Here is a 26,852-nt window from a genome sequence, read left to right on the forward strand (position 1 = left end):
GAGGAACAGATGGACAGACGGACCGAAAAAACCACCCATAACGGAATTTGATTCTTTCAAAAAATTTCTCTAAAAAGAAACCTTTTAACCTAGCTTCGTTGGAAAATGCGCTAAAAATGATGTCTCCATTTATTTTTGTAACTTCCGAATTGTTGGTCAAGCTTAAGATATTTCTTAATTATGCAATTTTTTTTAATTTGATATTTCTAATATTTTCGAAATTTTCATGTTTTTTTTCTCTGAATTTTTGTGGATACTTTATTTAATATGGCCTTCAGTTCAGTATAGAAATAGTGCATTGTGCAATCATCTAAGACTTCATCTTAATCTCTATCGGTCAGGTCAGTAGCGGAGTCAACAAGCAGTTTTTTGGATCAATTCTATTGAGCAGAAAGTAAGCGAAAAAGCAAAACAAGAAATCGCAGGTAAATGTCTAATATAAATAGCATCACATGCATCACTCAATGAATTTGTTAGTTACTATTTCCTCATTAATAACGAAACGCGTCGTAAATTTTGGATTAATAATGTGTTGAATCATTAAATTTGGAAAAGAGCAGAGCAAAACTGGGGGATAACCTAATACCATTTAATTTATAAGCTAATACGTTACCTAAGAATGCAAATAGAGAAGGTATCGGAAAAAAATGATGATAAATGCATAAGGTAACGGTAAACGTTCATAAATAGAAGTAATAACCTTGAAGGTATAAAATAGTGATTAAGAAACGATTGTAAAATGCTAATGGAAAACAATGATTTAATTTATTCACGCGTTTGGTCCGCCGTGGTAAACGAAGATGTTGCCTGACAAACATATCTTTCGTGCTACCAGCTTGCGACATGCAATCATTGGATATCAATTACAATGTTGACATGCTGTAAGTGATATGAAAGATCGTGCATTTTTATGTGTATCCGTTTTTAACGGTAATCAGGCGGAATTATGCACCATTTTTGCGTATCATTATCGATTCAGATGGTACAAATGGCACTTAGTAGTTCAAATATTTTCTCTCACTTCTATCCCATTCATCTGTTGAATGAAGTTTGGTTAATGGAACTCGAAAATTGAAAGGTTTTTTTTTACTTACCGATCGGAATGTGCATGAATAGTCAAACAAAAAACTGTATACGTTGAGATCCTTCTCTGGTTAATCTTCAATGACTGTACAAGTCGTAAAAGGTAGTACATGCTTCATTCTCATACTTTATACACCTTTACTACGTATATCAATTTAATCTTTTCGAAGGTTTCTCCGCTCTCTTTTTTTCCTGAAAGGTAGGAACCCATCACGAAACAGTTCTTTTTGGTTGGATGAAAGAAATTACTGCTATAGGGTGAAAAGACAACTACAGAACGAGATTTTCTCTAAAATTTTAAATGGGATACCTATACCTATTCTTGGAACTCCATGAACATCCTCGAATCGTGAGATTCCCTTTAGGCATCTACAAATACTCACGCAAATACAGTAAAAAGCTGAGAATATCCGTGAATAATACCATTGAATAAAAATAGTGTTTTTATTCAATGATAATACCGAGAATATTCACTGGAAATTCTTATTCAATTTATTTTGTTGGGGCAACTGTCTTACCATCCTAAATCTGTTGATGCAATCACACTAAAATACACTGGAGATCGTCTCTGCATTCATTCATGTATTCATCTTATTTCAATAATGACTTTTCCCAGAATGTCTTAAATCTGGTTCGGTATACAACGAAGCCAATGTTAGCGCAAGGAAAATCATCGTTATGCGGCTAATGCAATAATTTTACAATCAATTTCGTTCAGAAAACGGCAAAACATATTGTCTTGCAGAGCATCTGAACAAGAATATTCTGTACAGTATGTCCCAATTTCGATATCCCCATAGGAAAAAATTATATACGTAGAGATATTGCGAGAAAAATTGAGAAATTGATGATTTTCGCCTATCTCAAACAGTAACGCAACCAGCAGCCCAATTCCCTGCCCAATTCCATTTTGATATCTCACTTATTTTTTATAAACAAAGAATAAAAGTTATTAATACTCTAAATTTTTACAACAAAACATCTTTTTTAATTTTTAATGTCACCGAAATCAGATTTTTTTGTAAAAACAACAGGGCATAAATTGTTATGTTTCATTTGAAATTCTTGCTATAGCTCCAAAACCTTGCAATACATAAAAAAGCTAAAAACGTAATGTAATGTAAAATTTCATTATAACTACATAACTTCCGACACCCAGCGACTCTTTATATTTTTAAGATAAGTGCGATATGTACGAGTATTTTTGAAAAAAAGCGATTTAGCAATTTTTTGAAATCGCGAGGTTGTCAATATTGCCCCCTAAGTGAGCGTGCAATAAATAATTTGATTGGGTATCTGGGGTTTTTAAACATACTCAAAGGATTTGTAGAGCCGACCGCAGCTTTGTTGAACACCTGGTCCTTAGAAAAGTTTTAAGTTGGACGCTTCGTTACTACCGCCGATAACGCACGTAAGTTAAGTGGTGAATTTATCAGTTTTGCAACAGTTTCTGTAAGCATATTTAAACTGACTTTACAGACGCCGAAAGGTGTCATGCCAGAGAAGAAGAGGGCAAATTAATATGTTAGAATTTCAGACATAATAAGCCATTATTAGTAGCGCTGACCTGGTTGATCATGCGAATTCCAATACCGATTCTGGAAATATAGATACGGCCAATTAAGTGAGTGGAAATAGCAGTAGTTAAATAAATGTGTTCCAGTAAAGGTCGTTCGATTGGGACATTCTTACTGACAACTTAAGCACGCATAATTAAGGAGAATTATGCATATTTTTCCGTTGATCCCGGGTGCGCAATTAATTAAAGAAGTTTTAATTTTCGAGCTTTATCGCAACGGCACGCCGACCGACTTGGAATTTCCTACGTTCCCTTTTAGGGGGATCTTTTGCCATTCTACTTGCCGTAACTCGTAAGTACCTTAATTTATCGACCTAATTTTTGCAAAACGTATTTATAGCTATTTGTATAACAAGGGAGAATAGTTAAACATTCCCTCCCGCATGTTCGCGGAGGGCAGTAATCACACAAGGGAGGGATATGTACTTTCCTCCAGAGTTATACATATGATTTTTCCGGTACAGGAAGACTCGGCTCTGCGCAACTCGGCACCGGACTACTCGGCTTCGAGTCAAGTCGGCTCTGAGACAACTCGGCTCCGGGACTACTCGGCTCTGGGACTACTCGGCTCTGGGATAACTCGGCTCTGGGACTACTCGGCTCTGGGATAACTCGGCTCTGGGATAACTCGGCTCTAGCATTACCGGCACCGCGAGAATCATTCGGCTCTGAAAAAAAACCCTCCGTTCGTATGGCTTCTTTATGCACATACAAATTTCAACATTACGAATTGTTTTATCACCAAGGACTAATTCATATTTTTCGTCTTAGTATCAATACATGGTATATCCTGCGAATAATTTCGGTATTAAAACACAAAAATCTGTTTTTGCGATAAAACCTGTATTTTGGCAGAACTCTTACAATAATTTAGTGAGAACTATAGAACTCCGCAGCCGCTATTCAGAACTCTTCTAAAATAATGAGTTTTTTTCAATTTTGCCCGCAGCGTGAAGTTGGCGGGCAAAATCATCTTTCGTGAAAAAAATGAGAATATGAAAATTCTTAATGAGAACTGACTTTGACCGCTACTCACAACTCTAAAAATTTTATCGATTTTAAAATTACTGCACTAACTTATCCCGCCTGAAATATTGTATGTGATATCAACCTCTGATTTTTAACTAAAGCTTATGTGTGACTCTGTGTCGTGCAAATTGAAATGTCACGCAATAGTTGCGGTAATAATAGTACCTACAAAACGAGCATTTCTCGTGTAACGCCGCGCCTGGCGGTAGTCTCAGCTCCAAGTAGTCCCGGAGCCGAGTTATCCCAGAGGCAAATAGTCCTGAAACCGAGTTATAGCAGAGCCGAGTCGTCGCAGAGCCGAGTTATTCCAGAGCCGAGTTATGGCAGAGCCGAGTCGTCCCAGAGCCGAGTAGTCCCGGAGCCGAGTAATCCCGGAGCGGAGTAATTCCAGAGCCGAGTCGTCCTGAAGCCGAGTTATGGCAGAGCCGAGTCGTCTGAAAGCCGGGGGGGGGGGGGGGGGAAGAAGGATGCTTACCTCAAGTACCTCTCAAACCGCTTTTAAGTTATTAAATTCCCTTGATGTTCTCCTCAAGCTTTGCCCAACTTTTCTTCTCAAATTGTTCTCAGGTTCTCAAGTTCCTTTCCCCTTTATGCCAAATTCCCCACCAGTACTCTTCAAAATTACTGTCAAGTTCCTCTAAAATTGATTGTTCTTCCCCAGTTCTCTTTACCTAAGTTTCTCAAGAGTTCTGCTCATGTTTTCCTTAACTTTCCCATTCGTTCTCAAGTTGGTTCAACTTTCTTATCAAATTTTCATCAGATCTCCTTCATACTAACCCTAAGCTTGTCTCAATTTCCTCAAGTCCCTCTAAAGTTCCTTTTAAATTTCTCAAATTCTCCTTCAAATATCCCCTCTCAAATTTTCATTGCTCTTAAGGTTCCATTAAGTTTCTCTAAAATTCATTGTTTTTATCTGTCATTCATAATTCAATTTTTCATTACTTTTGCCACAAATTCTTCACAAAATCCCATCCCCAATTATCCCATAAACTGCGTCCCATCCCCTGACCCCCTTAAGATCGGTGTACCCGTCACTGTCACTGCCATATTGGAATTTGTATTTATCGCCTCGCCTAATTTCATTCATGCTTTAAAATGTGGACTAGGAGCTTAGAAATTGTAGGGGCGGAGAGGTAGTAAAGATATCCGTCATTTAACTCTTGCCGCTACTGGCACTCTTTAACATTTTAAATGGCACTATACGGAAGTGCAGACTTTTCTGTTTTGAATATCGATTTTCCTAGTGCATTTTTGCGCGCAGATGGTTTAAACTCTGTGGTTTTTAAAACACTTGCGAGACCTTTAAAATTTTCTTACATAATTATATTTTCTTGAATGTTGAATGTTGAAGAGCCTCCGGATCAAAATTTTGTCAAGATCGAAATCTTTTTCGCACCAAAAGTGCATCATTTTGGAATAAGAAATTTGGAAATGTTTTTACAAAAAACAGAAGGGTCATATCCACAAACTTAGATAAAGCCGCAAGTTCGATCAGTCCAGTTATGGATATTGAGAAAAAAATTAGAACAAACCCCAATTTTGAGACCCACGCGCAGCATTTTAGACATTCCGTTTTAGTCCTCTCTAGTCTCTACACCCACTTTTTTTGACAGACTTAATTGTCACACTCTGTTCTAAGAAACGGTTGAATTAATTTTTGCACTTCTCTTTAAAAATTATGTTTCTAGCGAATTTTTGGAAAAAAATACACTATTCGTTATGGGTGGCTGGATGGCTGTCCGGATGAGATCTCAGCAATTAAAATAGAGAGACTTCAACGTTTCACTAAAAGCTTTCTGATGTAGTGTAGATGTGCAGGCTCTAGTCTATTTTGAGTGAGATTACTTGTGAGATCGATAATTTAAGAAAATAATTTCAATGTGGTTTTCGGAGGTGCTATAATTTTACCGTTAGATAGCGCTACCAGTATAACAACTTAATTATCGTGAGATCGATAATTTAAAACTTTACTAATGGAATACTGATCTGCATTACCAAAAATGCGCTTTCATCATGCATATGCTAATTTAATACTTGTTTTTTACTTTTTCCTAGTACCTATTACATTACGTAGAGTGGTATACCTACACATACCTACTGTAAAGGGTGTTTCATAGAAAAGTAACTGCATGAGCATTTCCGACTTCGTTTACAATAAAATTAGAAAGCTTAGAAAAAATATGTTAACGTCACGCGCTAATATAAAACTATCAAAGTTTTGTTTACAAGATGGCGACGATGTTTCAATTTTTCGAAAAACACCATTTTTTGTTGTTACCCGATATTTTTATAATCCCTGTACGCGAATATTTTTAATTTCCATACAGAATCTAATTGTGCTCGGAATAATGTAACTTTTTAGCGCATTTTTGAAAAAAATACGCTATTATATTCGTTATGGCTGGCTGGGCGGCTGTCCGGGTGAGATCTCAGCAAATACAATAGCTAGAGACTTCAAATTTTCATTAAAAGCTTGCTGCTATAGTGTAGATGTGCAGGCTCTAGTCTATTTTGAGTTAGATTACTTGTGAGATCGATAATTTAAGAAAATAATTTCGATATGGTTTTCGGAGGTGCTATAATTTTACCGTTAGGTAGCGCTAGCAGTATAAAAACTTAATTATTTACTTTGTGATTTGTTTTACAAAATAAAGACGTATCCTCAATTGAAATTAAATAAAATTAATTATTTAACGCAGCCAAAATTACTCATGAAAACGATAATTTTAGACTTCGCTAATAAAATACTGATCTGTATTACCACAAAATGTGCTTTAATCATGCTGATTTACAAGTTGTTTCTTCTCTTCTCTTGCCGTTTCCCAAATTCTCATGTAGACAAATTGGATAGTAAACAACTTTAGTAACCTTTATCTGGGATACCAGGAGATACAATTTTGGTGAAATGGGAAAAGAGTTGCCCTATTCCGAGCACAATTAAATTCTATACCTATTGAAATTAAAAATATCTACTAACAGGGGTATTAAAAAGATCGAAAAAACTAATAAATAATTATGTTTTTATAGAAAAATTACAGCATAGCCATCGTGCAAACAAATATACAATTTGGTGGTTTCAAATCACTAACTATAGGTACCTATTTAAGTCCAATTCAATGACGGAAAGTCAGGTTTTATTAACATTTGACAGATTTGACCGCCCCTCCCACCCATAGGTAAGCCATGGGATCTCGCTGGAAGACATGACGATTTCTACTTGGCTATTTATCAGGATATTTTATTAAAAAAATCAGCCATGTAACGATAACTCACATTTGTCTGTAGCCAGCTATCCGTATGTCTGTATGGTTTCATGGACGCGGTCAACAGAGGTTCATATTGACGTTTTGCACTGTTCATTTCTTCAAACGTTGTAAAAATGATACGGAGATAAAAATCCTGAAAGAAATTTTGCGATTGTATACGTGTATCTTGGTGTATCTTAACCTGGTAATATACCCACTCATTTGGCGCTTACTATTTAAAACAGGGTTGAAGATAAGATACATGGCCTCCTACGAAATTTAGTTCTACACATTCTTTCGTATCTATTATGGTTTATCCTGCGTTTTGAAATAAATGTCCTCGAACGTGATTTTCTTAAAAAAAACAACACAAGACTCTACTAACGGGAGTGTGATAGACGGAACCTACTATTGCCGTCTCTTTCTTACCTTGAATTGACCACGACACTCCTTTAAAAAAGATTTTACACCGCATTTCGCCCTCTAGTGGATGGTATAAACAACTAAAAATATTTTCCCCCGCGACTTGGTACGATCGATATTGACGGATATATGATAGAAATCCAGCAAACAGAATGTAGAATGTAAACACATTGGCACGGTGCGACGCATGTATCAATCGGCACGCGAAGTAGCAGAGTGAGACATCAACGAAAATAAAAAATCAGTTCGAGGACACAGAGAGACACAATAAAAATTTCATCATAATCCGTCCAGCCGTTTAGTAGTTCAGTCATAAACACACGTGCAGGAGAATTTTATATATAGGGGGAACATTTTGTCTGGAACACTGGGTATATCTCCAAAACAAGATAAAAAGTTTGCTACCAATTTGCGTACTTTAAATTTGCGGTCAGTGGCTTACTTCTGCATGGTTTTTTTCGCAGCCACTAGTTTTCGTTTAATATTCTTCAAGAGTACACTTTTTTGGATTAGCAACATAAAAGCTTACATTAAATAATAAAGCTTAAAAGAACTCAAATTAACAAAAATAGTTGTGTTAATTAATGTTAACATTTCACTAGTTTGCGTTGAAAAAAAAACTGTATTCTTTTGTTAGTTATGTCAAAGCAATTTATTGTATCAAAAATCACTAAAAATGTAAATCTATAGGTATTCTTAAAAATTATTTACAGTGGCGTGCGTCTACAGAACTAAGAGGGCCACTTTTAAAATGGAAAGAACTATTTTTTAACATGACAACATAAATTAACATGATCAAACTACTAAAGTTACAAAATTAATTAGCAACACTATTTTCCTTATTTTGAGTTTTGAGTTGCTATTAAAAAAATGCCCCCACCTGATAATTCAGAAGTACGTCACTGGCCACAAATTTAGTACGTATAGATTGGTAACAATTTTTTTTTATATTTTTGGATACCAGGTCAAGATATATCCGGTGTTCCAGACAAAATGTTCCCTTTGTATAAAGATATAAATAAATTTTATCCAATACTCCCTAGAATATTCCATAGTAATTAGTAATAGAGGTTTTACGCGTTAGATTTCAACTATAGCGCGTTCGCACCTCCAGATCCAGTATGGTGCTTATGGACATACGGTACACGACACTGACAGTGACAATTACAGCAGAAGTTGTGTTTTAATACTTCAATTCAATCATATGTTAGTTTGACATCATTGCGGTGAGGAACAAGAATAGCGTTTACGAAGAATGACGCGAAATAGTAAGAGAGATAAGATCCCGTACTGCATCTGGAAGCGCGAACGCAATATAGTGAAGTATATTATAACTTGCTTGGTTACCATAACCCCCATTTCCATTGGCACTAAATGGTATATATATATATATATATATACAGGGTGGTGACTTGCGTAACTTGCGATTATTGGCTCCCCAAATTATTTTAGAGCAAAAATGTATTAAGGTTTTTTGTAGGAAAAAATTTTTTACGTCAATCAACCGTATTAGTTTTCAATTTTTTGCATAATAAAGACGGAAAATTGGAAAAATAAAACCCCCATCTTTTTCAATAATCTGTGATGCCATGGAATTTTATAATACCTACAAAAACTACGTCAATATCCGTCATGCCATGGAATGACAGCTATAAAACAAATCAAATTCTATCAAAAAGTATACAGGGTGACAATTTGAAAACTTACCACCCCCCATATCTTAGTAAATAAACGAGATATTTAAAAAAATCAAAATCCGTTTCGGTAATTCGGAAGGGGAATCACAATGACATAGTTGGCGACGCACCCCCTCACACCCCCTGCGCCCTAGCCACCCCAACTTTTAAATCTTAAATAGTGACTCCCCATGTGTGATACGTCATTGGAAAGCTCTGAAAAAATGCTTTCCAACCATACAAAATAGCATTACATTTAGGTTAGTAATTATCGTGCAAATCAAAAAATAGACACGGAAAATCGTATTTAACTTGAACTTCCAAAGCCGACTCGACAGCAACTCATTTTTGATCGCCAGTTATAATCTATTCTCAAACTCTTGTCGAACCTTTCCAATGTTGGTTTTGCAATATTTCGACATTCTTGAATTATTCTCTGTCTTAGTTCGTCTATGTTCGCCGGTTGCGTTTTAAATACGACAGATTTCAAATGTATCATATTAGTTTATTTTTTGATTTGCACGATAATTACTAACCTAAATGTAATGCTATTTGGTATGGTTGGAAAGCATTTTTTCAGAGCTTTCCAACGACGTATCACACATGGGGGGTCACTATTTAAGATTTAAAAGTTGGGGTGGCTGGGGCGCAGGGGGTTGGAGGGGGTGCGTCGCCAACTATCTCATTGTGATTCCCCCTCCGAATTACCGAAACGGATTTTGATTTTTTTAAATATCTCGTTTATTTACTAAGATATGGGGGGTGGTAAGTTTTCAAATTGTCACCCTGTATATTTAGAACAGCGAATTCAACATAAAGAAAGACCAAATTACTAAAAACGGTTTCCTAATATGACAATTTACAATAAATGTTCGAATAAGTTACCATTAACTGCAAGGCAGTAACCAAGTCGATCATAAAATCCATTTCGATCTGCTGCTTATTGATAACTGGATATCTTTTTGTGTTAGAAAATGCCATGGCATCGCAGATTATTAAAAAAGATGCGGGTTTTATTTTCCCAATTTTCCCTCTTTATATGAAAAAAATTCGAAAAAAATTGAAAACTAATACGGCTGATTGGCGTAAAAAAATTTTTCCACAAAAAACCTTAATACATTTTTGCTCTAAAATAATTTGGGGAGCCAATAATCGCATGTTATGAATTTTACGTTGAAATCCCTTAGATGAGTTACACAAGTCACCACCCTGTATAGTAACAGTCTTTAAAGCAGATCCAGCGTCACTGATGGGATCCAGCGATGGGTTAGCATCGCCACTGAGCCGTGCCGTTTATACACGTCCATTAGTAACTGCACGCAAAATCACTAGATCAAAAAATAGCCGACGACTATTCCACACCAGTGCTGAAGGACCTCGTGATGGGACACTGCGGACGTTGCACTGAATTGTAAAGTGTTTACATTGATACAATGTAGATCTGGCGCTGGGATACAGTGAGGCTGGATCCAGCTACACGAATTAATCTAAATCGCACAATTATTTTCTTCTGAGTTTATTTCAGAATCATAATCGCCCTATAGACTATATATTGGCCGAAATATCTAGTAAAATAATATTATTACAAACACCGTGTAAGTTTTAGTGGAGGTTTTAGTCTTTTAAATAGAACCTTTTGGGAATCTTTAACGATGTTTTATTGGTGAAAAAGATACTAATGCAAGGGAATTCGCTGAGTAGCCATTGAAAAACACGCCAAGGTTTGCGATGTAAGGTGAGACGTAGTTTTCCAGACATCTGAAAATCGGCCGCTTTTCCTAAAAAAGGCCCGAGGGTACTTATTTTATTAATTTCTATGATACCTACCTACATTAGTCATATAAATCCTAATGTTTTTCAACTCTAAAACCAAATTAGGAGTCGAGATGGGGAATTTCGAATGTTTAATTCTTTCTTATAAACCTAGTCGTAGTTTGCTGCAAAATTTGAAAATTTTGAAAACCGGAAAATCTTGGGAATTGGTGTTTCCGACAACTGCAAAAAGCCTACACTTGTACCTTTTGAAATTCCAATCGGCAATTGGCAATTTCCTCAAGAATCTTGTTATTTTCTTTCAAAATTTTGTAATTCTCTGTCGCGTATTTTCTTGCGGTTACTATAATAGGTGTAAGAAAACCTTCGAGGCGAATCGCAAAAACGATTCAAAACATTTAAAAATATGTACGTGCACGTTTTTGCGTAGTTAATTGAGCGTCGTTTTCGCTCTGTTTGTCCAAATTGCAAAAAATATTCGGTGAAATGAAAAATTGAAATAATCTAATGATCCTTGATATTTCAATTTGTAGAAATTTCGATAACTAGAGCGTTTCATTGCGTAATAAACAACTGCGTGATGGAAGCCTTTCAAAAGTATATATTATTTAAAATGTGCACCTACCCCGTCCGCTTCTCCCCACAAATCTGAGATCATTAAATTTGGCAACCTGATTCTTCATGACGGCCGTCGAATTTCGCAGCTCAGCACAGTAATTCTCATCGTTACCGGCGCGGACTGTAACGACTGTTCCATCACCGACATCACCAAGAGCGACCACTTTGAACGCGACCGGAAGCGTCTTATTCGATCTCCAGTGCGACGGCAATTGTGAACACAACAAATACGGACTACCTGTACGAACTAATTCACCGGGATGTTCAGACTGTATCTCGTGAATTAAGTGTTCGGTCCACCAGAGATCCTGATTGTTACCATAACCCCCCGAGGGTTCCATCGTCGATATCTTCGGCCAGGCTTCTTCCGACACCGAGTAGCAATTTGTCAAGCCAACGGGTAGATGCATAGAGGACGAGTTTTTTCTTGGGGGGCCACCGAATTTCTCACACGTTTCACTCGAGTAACCCGCAACCTACTCGATGTTTTTTTTTTGTAAAACGAGCGTGAAAATTACTCGAAGAATTCGAGCCTTTTCCGGATTAATTTGAAAAAAAAGCAATGTTCATATTGTTGACTTTCACGTTTTGTTTGCGATGATTCATTTGTATTAACGGGAATCGCCGGGTTTTTACGTCACGCACTTGTCACACATATGCAATTGGCGAGCGGACTTTTCGGACGATTTTCAAAGACGGACGCGTCGCCTCAAAGAAGCGCGAATTTGTCCTTTGAAAACGGCGGGTCGCATGCGCACTCTCGCGTTTTAACAACCTAACGTGCGCGTTTTTCTTTTGACGCAAATCACCGTAAACTGTTTACGCAGGCAGTCAAAACAAGACTGGCACACTGCTAAGTTGTATAGTCATTGGAAGCATTGTGTGGTGAAAATGTGGTTTGCCTTCCCATAATGAGAAAGAGTGAGTCGGCGGTATCGAGGGCTGTGCGCGTGCGACGGAGAGGGCGTACGAAAAATCGTGCGCACGTCGTAGTGGGCTGGTTTCGCGGCTCGTTTGATTCATAATGTTCAAATGCATAAGGTGTATCCATTGTTTTTACGGAATAACTTTACGTTTGCGTCGATTTTGAGCGTAATGTAAATGTTCTTTCCAAGCGGATTTTGCTTGATTTATTTTACCGGAAGAGGCGGTACGGGGCGGTCTCGTTTCTTACCGCAAATTGATATGAAAATTGTGCGGTTGTTGAAATTTATTTGTTGAACTTTTACTATTTTCGTATTATTCACTGCGTGTAGGGCGCGGAAAAAGGCACGTAAACTTCTCTAATTAATTATCTAATTTTGTGGCACGTTTCGTAGCAATCTGTGAAGATTCTCGGAGATATTGAAATCGCTGACAGTAGGTACCAAAAATATTATCAAGTCACGCTTTTGCTTTCCCGTTTGAAAACAACGATTCTTGTACAAAAAATTACGCGATTTCCAAAAAATGGCTCAGTCACAATTGTTGGAAACTGTGTAGAATTTGTCCATGCTGTATGCGTTGCTTTTTATCTTCTTGTTTCAAAACTTTGATTTGCCTATAACCAAATGTGTCCAAAAAGCATTTCCCGGCCTAGTCCAGCAAAAATATCATTAAAAATTGGTTGGTAAATGGTAGAACTGATTTACTGGCAGTGACATTTAAAATTTCAATTATGCAACTAATTTTTCACCATCGGCATATTTCTTGTGCAAATTTTAAGAACAACCAACTACAGTTTTAGCCTTCTGCAAATTCGCCAGTAAGAGACGTGTAGTCTGGAGGGGCAGTTCGTGATGATTCATCAATAGAAATTAATGCCAGATTTCTAAATTTTGATGGGCTTAAAGAATTTCTTCGGTAATTTTTCAATAATTGAAGTTTAGAAAAATTTCTCTCGCCACTAGCGGCAGATACAGGATGCTTATAGCTACAACAGTATTTGGATAATAAACTAATTAGGTTGTTTTGGCTTCAATAATTTAAAACATCCAAAGATTTCATGGAAAAGGGCAACGTACTAGATATACAGGGTGAAAATTTTGTCTGGAGCACTGAATATTATCTTCAAAGCAACGTTTTTAGAAACTTTTTATGGTAGGTATCCAAAATTATAAAATGTTTGCTACCAATCCCCGCACTTCAAATTTGTGGTCAGTGGCGTACTTCTGCATGGTTAAGTGTTTATTATTTTTTTAATGACTACTGCTAGTTTTTATTACATATTTTTGAAGAGAGACTTTTTTGGATATAGCAGCATAAAAAATTGATTATATTACATATTCAAATTGAAGAGAAAAATCAAAATTAAGGAAAATGATATTGTTTTAAAATTAATTTAGCAATTTCATTTTGCGTTGAAAAAAACGTTATTCTTTTGTTAGTTACCTATGTGAACGCAATTTATTGTATCAAAAATCAATAAAAAATTAAGTAAATTTACATGCTTAAAAATTATTTATATAGTGACGTGCGTCTACTCCGAGAGTCACTTTTTTTTAATGGACAGTACTATTTTTTTGGTGAGGTATTATTAAAGAATGTACTTTTTTGAATATGACAACAAAAATGAGATCAAGCTAGTAAAATTATGAAATTAATTAACTATTTTTCTTAATTTGATTTTCTCTTAAATTTGATTATGTGGTACTTTAAGTTTTTTGTGCCGCTATATTCCAAAAAATGTACTCTTTAAGAATATGTAATGAAAACTAGAGGGTACTATTTAAAAAAATATACCCCCTCTGCCCGTGTAGAAGTACGCCACTGACCACAAATTTAAAGTACGTAGATTGGTAGCCATTTTTTTTTAATTTTGGATACCATAGAAAGCTGCTTTAAAAAATGTTTGTTTTGAAGATATATTCAGTGTTCCAGACAAAATGTTCACCCTGTATAATGTAAATTCTTCTTTAAAATCACTTGCATTGATCCTCAGGCCCTGAGTCCAACTCGAGATTAGCGCCACAGCTTTCTAGCATTTTGTTGTCTATATCTTTGATTTTAAGATGCCATCTTTTGCTGGAAATTTTTGCTATGGGTTTCTAGAAGTGTCAATCGTTCATTCAGCGAATTAAGGGTAACAAAATATACATATGAATATATAAATTTCCTAGTGTTTATAGTAAGAAAAAAAGCTAATTGAAAGTGTTAGAAAGAGAAGTTTATTTACTTCCAGACTGAAAATAGGAATGCCAAATGATTTCAAACGTAATAAACACCACACTAAACCGTGGTCTGTGTACTAAACGGGTGAACAGTAACGGCACCATAATTTGTATTTATCATTTACGTCATTGTAAACACTAAACTGGGTACCTCGCTACATTAATAAATTATATACTGGGTGTTCCAAATAAAAGGTCGGATATTTTATCCGCACTTATAGTGGTCATGAAAAGAAGCCAAAAAGTGGTAATAAACTAGGTCCGCAAATTAACTGTTTCAGAGTAGATTTTGTATTGTCTTAAAAAAATCACATTCTTCGTTGAACGGAAGCCCTTATTCGTTCGAATGCATAAAACCAGGATTTAAAATAAAACACAAAATCAACCCTATCTCTGAAACATTGAACTTGCGGGCCTATGTTTATTACAACTTTTTTATTTCTTTTCATGAGTACTATTCACAGATAAAATATCTGACCTTTTTTTTAAACACCCTGTATATTCACAAGCAACTAAGTATCTTTCGCTAAAGATTACAGTTTCCGAAGAGGATGTGTACGGTACAAAATATCTTCACTTCTGATGACACCGTGTAATTTTACTACTCGTATAGCGCGTTCGCACCTCCAGATGCAGTATGGTGCTTATGGACATACAGTACATGCTTGCCAAACGTGACAATGACAGCACAAGGAGATTATGTTTTGTTTTAATACTTCCATTTAATTATATGTCAAATTAACATCAATGCGGTTAGAAACAAGGATAGTATTATCGAAGAATGACGCAAACTAGTAAGAGAGGCAATTAGTCCATAAGATCCCATATTGCATCTGGAGGTGCGAATGCGCTATAGGGCGAGACCGAATTAATTAGCAGATTTTGGTTCCTATTAAAACGAGCATTGGAACTGCAAGGCCATGCATGTTTAGCCCAATCAACAATGGGCATTAATTAGAACATCGACTTGGAAATTTGAATACGGCAAATTAAGTACTTAAACATTATTAACGAATGACATATAAATGAGTTGCAAAAACCCGTCCGATTAAGTTAGGTCCTATCGCAAAAGAAGCGCTCTTAATTAACTTGAAGTTTGACACCCGACCCGTGTTTTTAAGACGCTTGGGAAGGACGTGATTAAACAAACACAGTCATTAAGTCGTAAATCAAATGTTATTTGAAACGTGACCGATAAATCTCTTGTAGGGGTTGATTGAACCCTGTGAATCCAATTTGTAACGGAAGACCGGTGGCGGATTTTTGTTGGATTTAAAACTTATTAATTTTTTTGGTGGGTGATTTCATAGTAATTCTTCGTCGTCTGGTATTTACCCATGTAGGGACGGATAAGAACAACCCTACGGCAGATGACATTGCTTGCCGTAGAAAGCGACTAAACAGCAACCAGTCCGCCGCAACTCTACCGCTGAAATTTGGAAGGCAAATTGACAAGATTTTATCGATTACTACTTCTTTCTCGATTTGTGACGATTTTAAACCATAGTTGTCTTACACCTGGGGGCGCGTCCGTCCAACTTTGGGGCCGTGTTGTGAGCGGACTTGGATTGTCGGGATATTTAAGGGTTTTGGTGTAGTATGACACCGTATAGGCGATATAGTGACAGTTAAAGAAGATTCAGGTGGGGCGGGATAGATGATCGCTTTTTAATATAAATCCTCTGTAGGTTCTGAAAACCTCTCAGTTCCTCTGTAATCACGTTAGCAATTGGGTGGTTGCCGCCCTCGTTTCTAACCTAGCACTAATGCTTGACTGGGTATAGGAAGTTACAGCTTTTCGTTTGCAGCGTGGGAGTAGGGTTTTTCCAAAACGCTGCCAAGTTTCCTCCTTTAATCAGGCATGGTTCGCTATAGTAAAAAGGACGCACGAGTGTGGGGGAAAATTTAATTTGATTTTGGTAGTAAAAGCGCCTTGAAGGGTGGTTTCAACCGATCTTTGGGCTATTTTTCTATGTTGGGATAATAGTAGTATCATTATACGACAGGATTTTCAAGATTTTATTGTTGTATTCTTTGAGCGAATGGTTTCCGAGTCCTTGTCGAGCCAACTGCGTGATGTCCATTAACCTAGCAGAGCAAGGTCAGCAGAACACAATCAAACATATTGCATAATTAGGTGCTAATTAAGTGCCCTATTCCCGAATTAAATGCTCCTTTTTTTTAAATTATTACATGTTCTGTCAGGTTCATATGAACTCAGCACAGCACTACCTCAAAAAACCAAGAAAATGAAAAGTGAACTAACTATAATTAGGTGCTAATTAGGTGCTAATTAAGAGCCCTACTTTCGAATTAAATGCTCCTTTTTTTAAACAGTTATTACATGTTCTGCCAGGTTCATATGAACTCAGCAGAGCACTACCTCAAAAAACCAAGAAAATGAAAAGTGAACTAACTGTAATTAGGTGCTAATTAGGTAATAATTAAGGGCCCTATTTCCGAATTAAATGCTCCTTTTTTAAAAAAAATATTACATGTTCTGCCAGGTTCATATGAACACAGCAGAGCCCTACCTTAAAAACCCAAGAAAATGAAAAGTGAACTAACTATAATTAGGTGCTAATTAAGTGCCCTATCCCCGAATTAAATGATCTTTTTTTTAAATTATTACATGTTCTGCCAGGTACATATGAACTTAGCAGAGCACTACCTTAAAAACCCAAGAAAATGAAAAGTGAACTAACTGTAATTAGGTACTAATTAGGTGATAATTAAGGGCCCTATTTCCGAATTAAATGCTCCTTTTTTTAAAAATTATTACATGTTCTGCCAGGTTCATATGAACTCAGCAGAGCACTACCTCAAAAAACCAAGAAAATGAAAAGTGAACTAACTGTAATTAGGTGCTAATTAGGTAATAATTAAGGGCCCTATTTCCGAATTAAATGCTCCTTTTTTAAAAAAAATATTACATGTTCTGCCAGGTTCATATGAACACAGCAGAGCCCTACCTTAAAAACCCAAGAAAATGAAAAGTGAACTAACTATAATTAGGTGCTAATTAAGTGCCCTATCCCCGAATTAAATGATCTTTTTTTTAAATTATTACATGTTCTGCCAGGTACATATGAACTTAGCAGAGCACTACCTTAAAAACCCAAGAAAATGAAAAGTGAAGTAACTGTAATTAGGTACTAATTAGGTGATAATTAAGGGCCCTATTTCCAAATTAAATGCTCCTTTTTTTAAAAATTATTACATGTTCTGCCAGGTTCATATGAACTCAGCAGAGCACTACCTCAAAAAACCAAGAAAATGAAAAGTGAACTAACTGTAATTAGGTGCTAATAAGGTGATAATTAAGGGCCCTATTTCCGAATTAAATGCTCCTTTTTTTTAAAATTATTACATGTTCTGCCAGGTTCATATGAACTCACCAGAGCCCTACCTTAAAAACCCAAGAAAATGAAAAGTGAACTAACTATAATTAGGTGCTAATTAAGTGTCATCTTCCCGAATTAAATGCTCTTTTTTTTAAATTATGGACCTGGTAGAACATGTAATAATTTTAAAAAAAGAAGCATTTAATTCGGGGATAGGGCATTTAATTAGCACCTAATTATAGTTAGTTCACTTTTCATTTTCTTGGGTTTTTAAGGTAGTGCTCTCTGCTCTGCTGAGTTCATATGAACCTGGCAAAACATGTATTAATTTTTAAAAAAAGGAGCATTTAATTTGGGAATAGGGTATTTAATTAGCACTTAATTAGCACCTAATTATAGTTAGTTCACTTTTCATTTTCTTGGGTTTTTAAAGGTAGTGTTCTGCTGAGTTCATTTGAACCTGGCAGAACATGTAATAATTTTTTAAAAAAAGGAGTATTTAATTCGGGGACAGGGCACTTAATTAGCACCTAATTATAGTTAGTTCACTTTTCATTTTCTTGGTTTTCTGAGGTAGTGCTCTGTTGAGTTCATATGAACCTGGCAAAACATGTAATAAGTTTTAAAAAAAAGGGCATTTAATTCGGGAATAGGGCACTTAGGGCCGGTTGTATAAAGTGTAGTTGACTAAAGGTTGAAATTGAACCGGCGGTTGAGTGAAAAATTCTGTTGCATGATCGACGATTTAGCTCTAACTGACAGTTGAACTGTCAGTTGGCTCAAACGGCACTCGAAGTACGGATTAGCGAATTCAACCGTCAGTTTATGTTTGTTTGTGAAGTTATATAAATCGTTTAAGGTAAGATTCAAGCATGAAACTTCAAATAATAGTACAGAATTTATAGATGTCCAAAAAAAGAATTACCTTTACAGATATAGATGTACGGACGCTTATAGATATAGTTTTCAAGTATAAGCATAAGATAGAATGCAAGAAGACTGACGTTATAACTTGGAGGGAGAAGGTAACTTTGAATATGTAGTAATTGGTATGTGCACTATCTAACTGTTTCCCATGTTTAGGATGCAATTTGGTCTAAAATTGCAAATGAATTTAATTGTGCCGTGATGGATCAAAAAACTGCAGAGCAGTTACGTACGAAGTACGATAATTTAAAAAAATGTTCCAAAACCCACTCGTGGGTATTGCCGCGTAACACAAAGTATTGAAACGATGCGTTGCCATCGAAAGCACACAAAATGTCGAATCTGCATATTGAAGCACGTCCACGTCCAGAGAAAGAGAGGAGTTAAATAAGTAAAATAAAGTTTCAAAGAAATATCTCCATAAATAAGAAATTTGGCATTGCGCAGTATGCCCACACATCACTGCGCATGCCCACACATTATTTTTACTATGCGCGAAATGTTTGCCTTTACTAGAAGCGTCTGAGGTTAAAATTTTAAAGCATCCATAAATAAGAAAGTTGGCATTGCGCAGTCACTGCGCATGCCCACATAATTTTTACTATGCGCGAAATGTTTATCTTTACTAGAAGGGTCTGTGGTTAAAATTTGAGAGAAATATCCCTATAAATATGAAAGTTGGCATTGCGCAGTCTGCGCAAAATATGGAGTTAAATGAAACTGATCGAAATGGGCAAATATAGACCATAACAGCTATCAATTAGCGAAAACGCGAAGTCTCTAGGTGGCCCAGGGGCCGAGATCTCGATGGAACGGACGGACGGACGGAAACACGAGCACATAAGCTTTACCTCAACTTCGTTGTGTTACGCTAAAAAGAGGCCAGGAAGTATTTTGCTCAACAACGGCAGCAAATGTATGGTACTGGTGGCGGTCCTGCCCAAGTTATGATAAGAGATTTTCTAAAAGAAATTTTTGAAAAAATAAAAGCCATCATTAATTTGTCTATCGAAGGAGTTGCACCATGTAGAGGTGACAGTGATGCTTGTAAGAGTGATTTACATATTTTCTTATTACTAATGAGCTTTTGGTAGGCCTTATAGAGACCTCTGAGGCATCTTCATCGGTTGCTCAACAAAAAGATTTCGCCGATGTTATTTTCCTAGATTTGCCGGACGCCTGCAATATCGAAATGCAACATCTGGAACCTTGTGAAGAAAGAATAGATATTTCCGATTCCGCAGTGAATGAACATGAAATTGCAGTAACAACTGGTTACAAACATACGATTCTAAAATTCAACAGTTTTTATTAATAACAAAATAATTTTAGATTGGAGTAACTATAAGCCAAGCATGTTGAGAAAAAGAAAACACAAATTGTTACAACAAACAGCAAAAGGGACACCAACGAAATATGGTGATTCATTAGAGGTAAAAATGGTGTTGTATTTGTACAAACATGTATTTTTACAGGAAATACAGCAACGCAAGTGTTAGAAGAAATAGGTAACACAAAAGCTGAATTAAACAAGTTAAAAATGGAACTACTGAGAAAGGAGGATAACAGAAAAATGGAAATACACCAACAACAGCTGCAAAGAATAAAGCTTCAAAACGAACACTTGAAATTGCAAAATGAACTGTTATCATTACAAATAGATAAAATAAAAAATGCTCAGTAAAGAGTGAGTTTCTTTATTATTTATAATGTCAAACAGTCAAAATCATAAACCACATTACGGTAATGAAGAAAAATAATCTATGAAAGTTTGTCTAAAGTTATTGTTGATATTCCCTGCTTCTGGTACATTTACTACATCGTCAATTTCATCATCGTTATTAGGAAGTATAACATCAGGGTCTACTAATGGTCCGTCTTCATTCCTTTCTTGTGCTATGTTATGCAATACAGCACATGCTATTATAACACTTTGTGTTGTTTCTAAAGATAATCGAATGCCCAAGCTTAAAATAGGGAATCGACGCTTCCATACACCAAATAAACGTTCAATTGGATTTCTAGATCGTATTTGGGCTTCGTTAAATAATTGTTCCCCTTCTGTATGTGGATTCAGTAAGGGTGTAATTAAATACTGTTTTATCGCATATCCTGAATCACCTAATATAATGCTGTTGCCGAATTCATTAGTTTCTAGGCGTGCATGGATTCTCGAGTTATTAAAGACAGTTTGATCATGTGTTGATCCAGGCCATCTTGCAACAACATCTAAAATGCGTAGTGATGCATCACCAACCACTTGAATATTAAATGAAAAATAACCCTTTCTGTTTCTGAAGTATTCTGCATTATCTCCTCCTAAATAAAAGCGTAGGTATAAAAGTCAAGTAATTAGTTACAAACATGTATGTACCTACCTGGGGATTGTATACGTACGTGAGTACAATCAATTGCCCCTATAACACGAGGAAATCGAGCTATATTATAAAATGCCAATTGATTTCTTCGTATTGCATTTTCCATTCTTGGCATTTGGATGTAAATTCCTGCTAACGTGCAAATTGCTGTTGTAACTTTTTTTACTATTCTGCTAGCAGTTGATTTATCTACACCAATGAAATCACCAACAGCTATTAACATGCTCCCTGTGGCATAAAGACGAAGGGTTAGCAACAACTGGTTCATTGCTGAAACTGCATGGTTTCTGTAATATAAGTCAAATCAAATAAGTAATCCAAAATTACTAAAAAGTGTGTTACCTGTTACTTCTATGTACTAATTGGTCTTGGATAAGTGTAAGCAAAAAAGAGGTTGTTGCTTTACATAATCGAAACCTCATTCTAAATTCCTCTTCTGTCCATTTCGTAAAGTTATCAGGGCGGCTTCGAAAAGTACGTGGATGTCTCACTCGACGATTTAATTCCACTATTAACTCTTCATTCTCATCTGAAGTATTACTGCTAGTATGTAGAAGATCTTCACCATCAAAAGAACTACCCTCATCCGACGAATGTGCCATTAGTGCACAGATAGGTAAAAAGTTCGAAGGCGTATAAAGGAAATAAAATAACGTATACAGTAAAATGTCACAATCAAATCTTAACGACAATTTACTGAGGCTACGAAAGTTTAAGAAACGGTTACTTCCCATTGGTTGTAGCTACCCGCCACACTGGTACCAACATTCAAAAATTTATTTCGACAACCGGTTACACAACGAATAGCAAATAAACTTTTATACAACCCATTACAACTTAACCGCCGCTTGAAATTCAACCTACGGTTGGTGAACTGGCGGTTGAGATAACCTTTTATACAACCGGCCCTTAATTAGCACCTAATTATGCAATATGTTTTATTGTGTTCTGCTGACCATGCTCTGCTAGGTTCATGGACATAACTGCGTGTGAATGTTGGTGGGTGCCAAATTCTCATGACACATATGTAACAAAACTAGTTAACTTGCATTAGGTGTTTTGTTTTTGCTGAGTCAATGTGAGTATGAGAAGAAATGTTAATTTGGGTTTAGGGAGGGAAACGTTCTATGGGCGCAGTTTAAAAAAATAACGACTGGTGGAAAATTGGTCGTTGATGGTAAGCAGTAGAGCAATACGCGTCAAGCCACGATAGCATTGGCGTTGAGTATCAATCATACATAGGTTTGCGCAAGCTGGTTATATAGTTGGCAAAGAATTCAAACAAAGCCGCAGAAGAGTTCTTCTCAAAACGCGACAGAAAAATATTCCGTTCTAGGCCGCGGAATGTGCGTTAACATTAAGTAATCGCAAAAAGTTTAGTAAATCAGCCAGTCGATGACCATAGGGTGGGGTGTTTGAACGAAAAAAATTGAACTTATCGTTAAGCCGGGACGTACAAAATTTTTCGGTGCGTACTGCGACAAAATGCAAAAAGACAAAATTAAAGAAAATACTAGAAAAAGAAGTGATTTAATATGCAGAGGCCTCCTCGCGGATAGGGAGTAGGAATGAACAACGAAGTGTAGGTAACTTTAACGAAAATAGAAATCATAGATATCGCTAATGTCTGAGTATATAAAAACTGCAGGTTTAGCTTCAACTTGAGTTTCAGCTTCAGCTTTGGGTTTGGCTTTGGCTTCGGCTGCGAGTTTTGTGCGTAAAAAACAAAAGAACAACTGAAGATATATTATGTACACAACAAGGTCAGGAAAAGAACCTTCACTGGACAAAAAAACCTGGCACAACACACACAATACCTAACTACAAGAAATAAATCAACTACGGCAACAAACAAACAAAAGCAAAAGACAGCATAAATGCAGATGGAAAACAAGGTCAATCAATTTCGTACGAAAATACATCAAAGACATCTACGATTTAATTTAGACACAACTCGTAAAATGGTAAAATGGCTTGTCCAAAAAAAAAACATCAAAGTGGTACTTCAGTATCGCCCACCATTAATTTAACATGAAAAAGTACAAGTGAAAGTACAAACAGTATTAATGTTGAAGTCGATTATCTTACATCCAGACCCCACACACTATATAGAAGAAGACCCCCTTTCTTGTATTGCTAAGACGCAAGAGCTGCAGGCCGCACGCGATGAGAAAGCAATATGATACAGCAAAGATGCATAACTGTATGAAGTACTTTCTCAACGGAATAAGTGGGTTGTGGAATCGTACAGGGCAACACCTTACTAGTAATATGTTTACTTCCACCGGAATGCGTAAATAAATACTTAGTAAAACAATACAAAGGCACAATCAACAGAGCGTTTCAACAGTGAAGCTGTCATCATCAGGGAACAACTGAGTGGAGTTATTCGCTGATGATGACAGTCTTGCTGTTAAAACGCGCTCAATATATTATTGGTGTCTTTGTCTTAATTTTTGTTCACTCGAATAGACGGGTTTTTAATGTTCCAGCAATAAGTAAGGTAGCAAAAAGTGACCATTAATAATTAGTGGACAATTAGATCTGCCCAGTAGAATTCAATATTAAGCGTAATTGTGAGAAAATTACACCGAAAATATAAGTGACATCATTCAGGAACGGAAAAAGAAGTGCTTATCGATCGCATCAAACCACAAACTGTTTTATAAGATGATGCTTCTTCCGGTTCTCTTTTTTTCGATTTGTCAATCACGCCACTTTGTCTTTCTGTGTGTACGTGGATTATTATTTATAATGTATGACCATTAAAATAAAGACCTGAAATCTATCGGTACATTTTTTGACGGAGTGGTTTGTCCACATTTTTTTCCGCTTACTAAATTGGCTCGTTATCTAATTCAATATCTTGTGGAAATTATTCGCGCGGATTCCGAAATGGTAAATTCGTGTTGCACGGACCGTAAACGTAAATAGAACGAGAAGTGTGCCAGACATGTCAGTTTGTGAAACCGAAGTTGAAACCTGGGACCAAACCGCGACCGCAGGGTTAAGTGTTAAAAACTGTCACAGAGCTAATAAAATCGTAGCCCGCAGACTTACCACTAATTATTTTTTAAAGCATGCAGTCAGTCGATCTATTACGTTTCGCATGCTGTTTCGTTTTTTTTTATTTATGCAACAATTTATTTACTTTCAGCTTATCAAACTGGGAGAAGGTCAACGGAGAATTTGTAGAGCAGTGGTTTCAGCTTAAAGACGAAATAAATGGCGAGAATAATAGTTTTGCTTCTGTTATCTTTGGCGATTTTATCGGTGGATGGAAACGCAATTGCGAACCGCACTGGCACAGGCTTGGTGATGACTTACATCTTTGAACCCTTGGTATGTAATTTTATGTTGAGTGGTAACGTCGAAGTTTTTGGTACAGGTGTCAATAATAGACAGTGACAAAATGACGGACGTTATGAAAACTGAGGCCGTGCAGGTGTTGAAAAGATTTATCGACGAAGACTCCGATAATCCCTGCAAGGGGCTTAGGGATTACTTCATGGCGAAATATTCTGGATATATTTGGAACTGCGTCGAATATAAATCGTACGCTATCCACAGAGATGTGTCCATCGACTTGAGGGTAGACGATTTTAAGTACACCTTATTTGGTATCTCTTTAGCTTCACTTAAGACTTAGATATTTATTTTATTTTATTTAGATAAGTCATATTGTTTGTATCAATAAAATTGCAACACTTGTTACATCATAAAAGCAATTGCAGCATGTGTGTGTTAACGCTCCAGGCATTGGAAACGTGTACCTCAACATATGATGAGTGAATCACATTTTCATGTATTATTTGATGAAATTACACACACTCATTCTGTCTCTAGCGTCATTGATTTTAAATGAAAATGTTGGTAGTAAGATGTGTTGCCTAATCGTCAAGTTAAAATTAAACTATAGAAGTAATAATTATTAAGCGACATATCCTGGTATAGGTATCAATGTGACAAAACCCGTAAACGGTACAGTTTCGCAAAAATTGACTCAATAAATTAAGTTACTTACGGCAAGAATAAAAAATGGCAACAGATGCCCACAAAATCCAGCGTTACTTTATAAATAAATCCGAATTTTGGGGCAATGGAATAGGGAATTTCCAGTTCTTCGCCGTATTTACGACTAAAGCCTAGATTAAAGCGATTCAAATTAATTCGGTTTTAATTAATTACTCGGCCTGTAGTTATCGAACAAATTTAAGATGGCAATCGAACTTCCTGTCTTTTAAGCGCACCCATTTTGACGAGCATTTTGATATAACTCTGGATGCCGTCTGCCGGTTTGATCTACAACTCATTAAAACGTCATTCATTAACAATGCTTACCCAGTTAAGCGCATTTAAACTTTAATACTCATTAATCCAATCAACACCTAGAGTAATGGGAATTTTCCGACGCAACAACTGTTGTCGTTATCTACACCCCGGCATATCAGCAAGACTGCATAAACGGCTTGATTTAAAACTCGTTTCTATCCTGGGGGTATGGAATACTCCCCAGCAGTACCCTCAGCAAAGGAGGACCCGTTAATTCTTGTTATCCCTTGCACCCTCATGGTAACCTTTGGTTAAATATATCCAAATCTTCGTATGCATTCCATACCCCCGGACCCCCGGTATCGCTTTCACCCATGATTGTGTTCATCCTTTCATAAGACTTTTTAGAAAAAGACAGACACATTTCTCTTTTAGGATCGTATTTAGGATGGCCTTTTCTCGCTAATTATCGTGTAAGTGCCTTAAGGCAAAGGCTAGTGCTTGTACATGGATGTATACAAATTTGTTAAAAGACCTCTCTATAAACTGGATGACGTAGGTTTGGGTGATCTAATCTCTACCGAATGGTGGAAGTCTCTTATACAAGGGGTTTACACGTGTCGATTTTCCGCGCACTGCAAAACCGCGCGGCAAAAATCGACCGTCTAAATGTCAATTCGGCTAGGCCGCAAGTGACTAAAATCGCTTGGTCCAAAGTAGACTAGCATCCGACTTTTGGCCGTGCGGGGGGTGGTACCATGCGGCTGGTAACTAAAATCTGTTCAACGGTTGTGATTCCAGTCAACTGTGTAAAGGAGGTGGCGATGCGGCTTTGTGAACCGATTAATCGCACGGAGAAAATTGACCCATGTAAATACCCCATTAGGAAAATCTCCCCCGTATGGGCTCACACGGACGTTTTTGCGCTTATTTACTATTCGGAATAGGTTTTTACTTTATTTGTAGGAAAAACAAATGCGTTTAATACACCAAAATAAGACCTTGCAAACTTTAAAATCCAAGGCATCAGTGCGCACATTTTCTTTTTAATTGCGATAGTTTATTCTAGAATATAAGTGGTGTTCTCTTAAATACGGGAGACAACAAAAAAACATGGCTGATTCACGACGGTTGGAAAAGAGTTTGCTGCCCGCCCGGTTCGATTGATTGAGGACGCAGCTAGTCGTCTTCAAAATATTTTTGTGAGAAGTTTAAAGCGGTTTGTCCGTTTTACGGAAAAATTTGTCAAGTTGAATTGAAGAAAAGGAAGCGGCATTTGTGCACCGCGAGGTCTTCTGTTGAGGTTCTCTTGTTTTTTGCAAAAAATGTAAAGGGGAACTGTTCGAGTAGCCACCG

The 26,852-nt window shown here is 36.6% G+C and overlaps 4 protein-coding genes across 9 annotated transcripts in view; 2 read left to right on the top strand and 2 right to left on the bottom strand.

Annotated features, from left to right (window-relative positions):
* LOC116178152 (runt-related transcription factor 3-like) overlaps nucleotides 1-12,269 on the bottom strand; it is an 82,167-nt gene extending 69,898 nt beyond the window's left edge. For all 4 annotated transcript variants that reach the window (XM_031497563.1, XM_031497561.1, XM_031497562.1 and 1 more), the window contains exon 1: nucleotides 11,434-12,269. In XM_031497563.1, coding sequence (XP_031353423.1) covers nucleotides 11,434-11,836 — 403 coding nt within the window. In that variant the 5' untranslated portion in view covers nucleotides 11,837-12,269. The remainder of the gene's footprint in view (nucleotides 1-11,433) is intronic.
* A 6,313-nt stretch (nucleotides 12,270-18,582) lies between these two features.
* On the top strand, nucleotides 18,583-20,531 carry LOC116178155. 2 transcript variants are annotated; one of them, XM_031497567.1, is made up of 6 exons: nucleotides 18,583-18,778; nucleotides 18,825-19,066; nucleotides 19,790-19,893; nucleotides 19,941-20,120; nucleotides 20,179-20,265; nucleotides 20,322-20,531. In XM_031497567.1, the coding sequence occupies exons 3-6, from the start codon at nucleotides 19,794-19,796 to the stop codon at nucleotides 20,528-20,530; spliced, it is 576 nt and encodes a 191-aa protein (XP_031353427.1). In that variant the 5' UTR covers nucleotides 18,583-18,778; nucleotides 18,825-19,066; nucleotides 19,790-19,793; the 3' UTR covers nucleotide 20,531. The 2 variants fall into 2 exon arrangements, with proteins under 2 accessions (XP_031353427.1, XP_031353426.1); XM_031497566.1 differs by lacking the exons at nucleotides 18,583-18,778; nucleotides 18,825-19,066 and having other exon boundaries at nucleotides 19,717-19,893.
* On the bottom strand, nucleotides 20,531-22,131 carry LOC116178154 (putative nuclease HARBI1). 2 transcript variants are annotated; one of them, XM_031497565.1, is made up of 4 exons: nucleotides 21,567-22,131; nucleotides 21,225-21,511; nucleotides 21,130-21,165; nucleotides 20,531-21,075 (listed from the first exon to the last, which is right to left on the bottom strand). In XM_031497565.1, exons 1-4 carry the CDS (start codon nucleotides 21,956-21,958, stop codon nucleotides 20,585-20,587), a joined length of 1,206 nt encoding a protein of 401 aa, XP_031353425.1. In that variant the 5' UTR covers nucleotides 21,959-22,131; the 3' UTR covers nucleotides 20,531-20,584. The 2 variants fall into 2 exon arrangements, with proteins under 2 accessions (XP_031353425.1, XP_031353424.1); XM_031497564.1 differs by having other exon boundaries at nucleotides 20,531-21,165.
* Nucleotides 22,132-24,237: 2,106 nt separating this feature from the next.
* Nucleotides 24,238-25,065, top strand: LOC116178156. The gene is made up of 2 exons (XM_031497568.1): nucleotides 24,238-24,566; nucleotides 24,613-25,065. Exons 1-2 carry the CDS (start codon nucleotides 24,450-24,452, stop codon nucleotides 24,871-24,873), a joined length of 378 nt encoding a protein of 125 aa, XP_031353428.1. The 5' UTR covers nucleotides 24,238-24,449; the 3' UTR covers nucleotides 24,874-25,065.
* The last annotated feature ends 1,787 nt before the right edge of the window (nucleotides 25,066-26,852 follow it).

This window comes from Photinus pyralis, unplaced genomic scaffold (assembly GCF_008802855.1).
Source record: "Photinus pyralis isolate 1611_PpyrPB1 unplaced genomic scaffold, Ppyr1.3 Ppyr1.4_LG8, whole genome shotgun sequence".
In the NCBI taxonomy this organism is placed as follows: Eukaryota; Metazoa; Arthropoda; class Insecta; order Coleoptera; family Lampyridae; genus Photinus; species Photinus pyralis.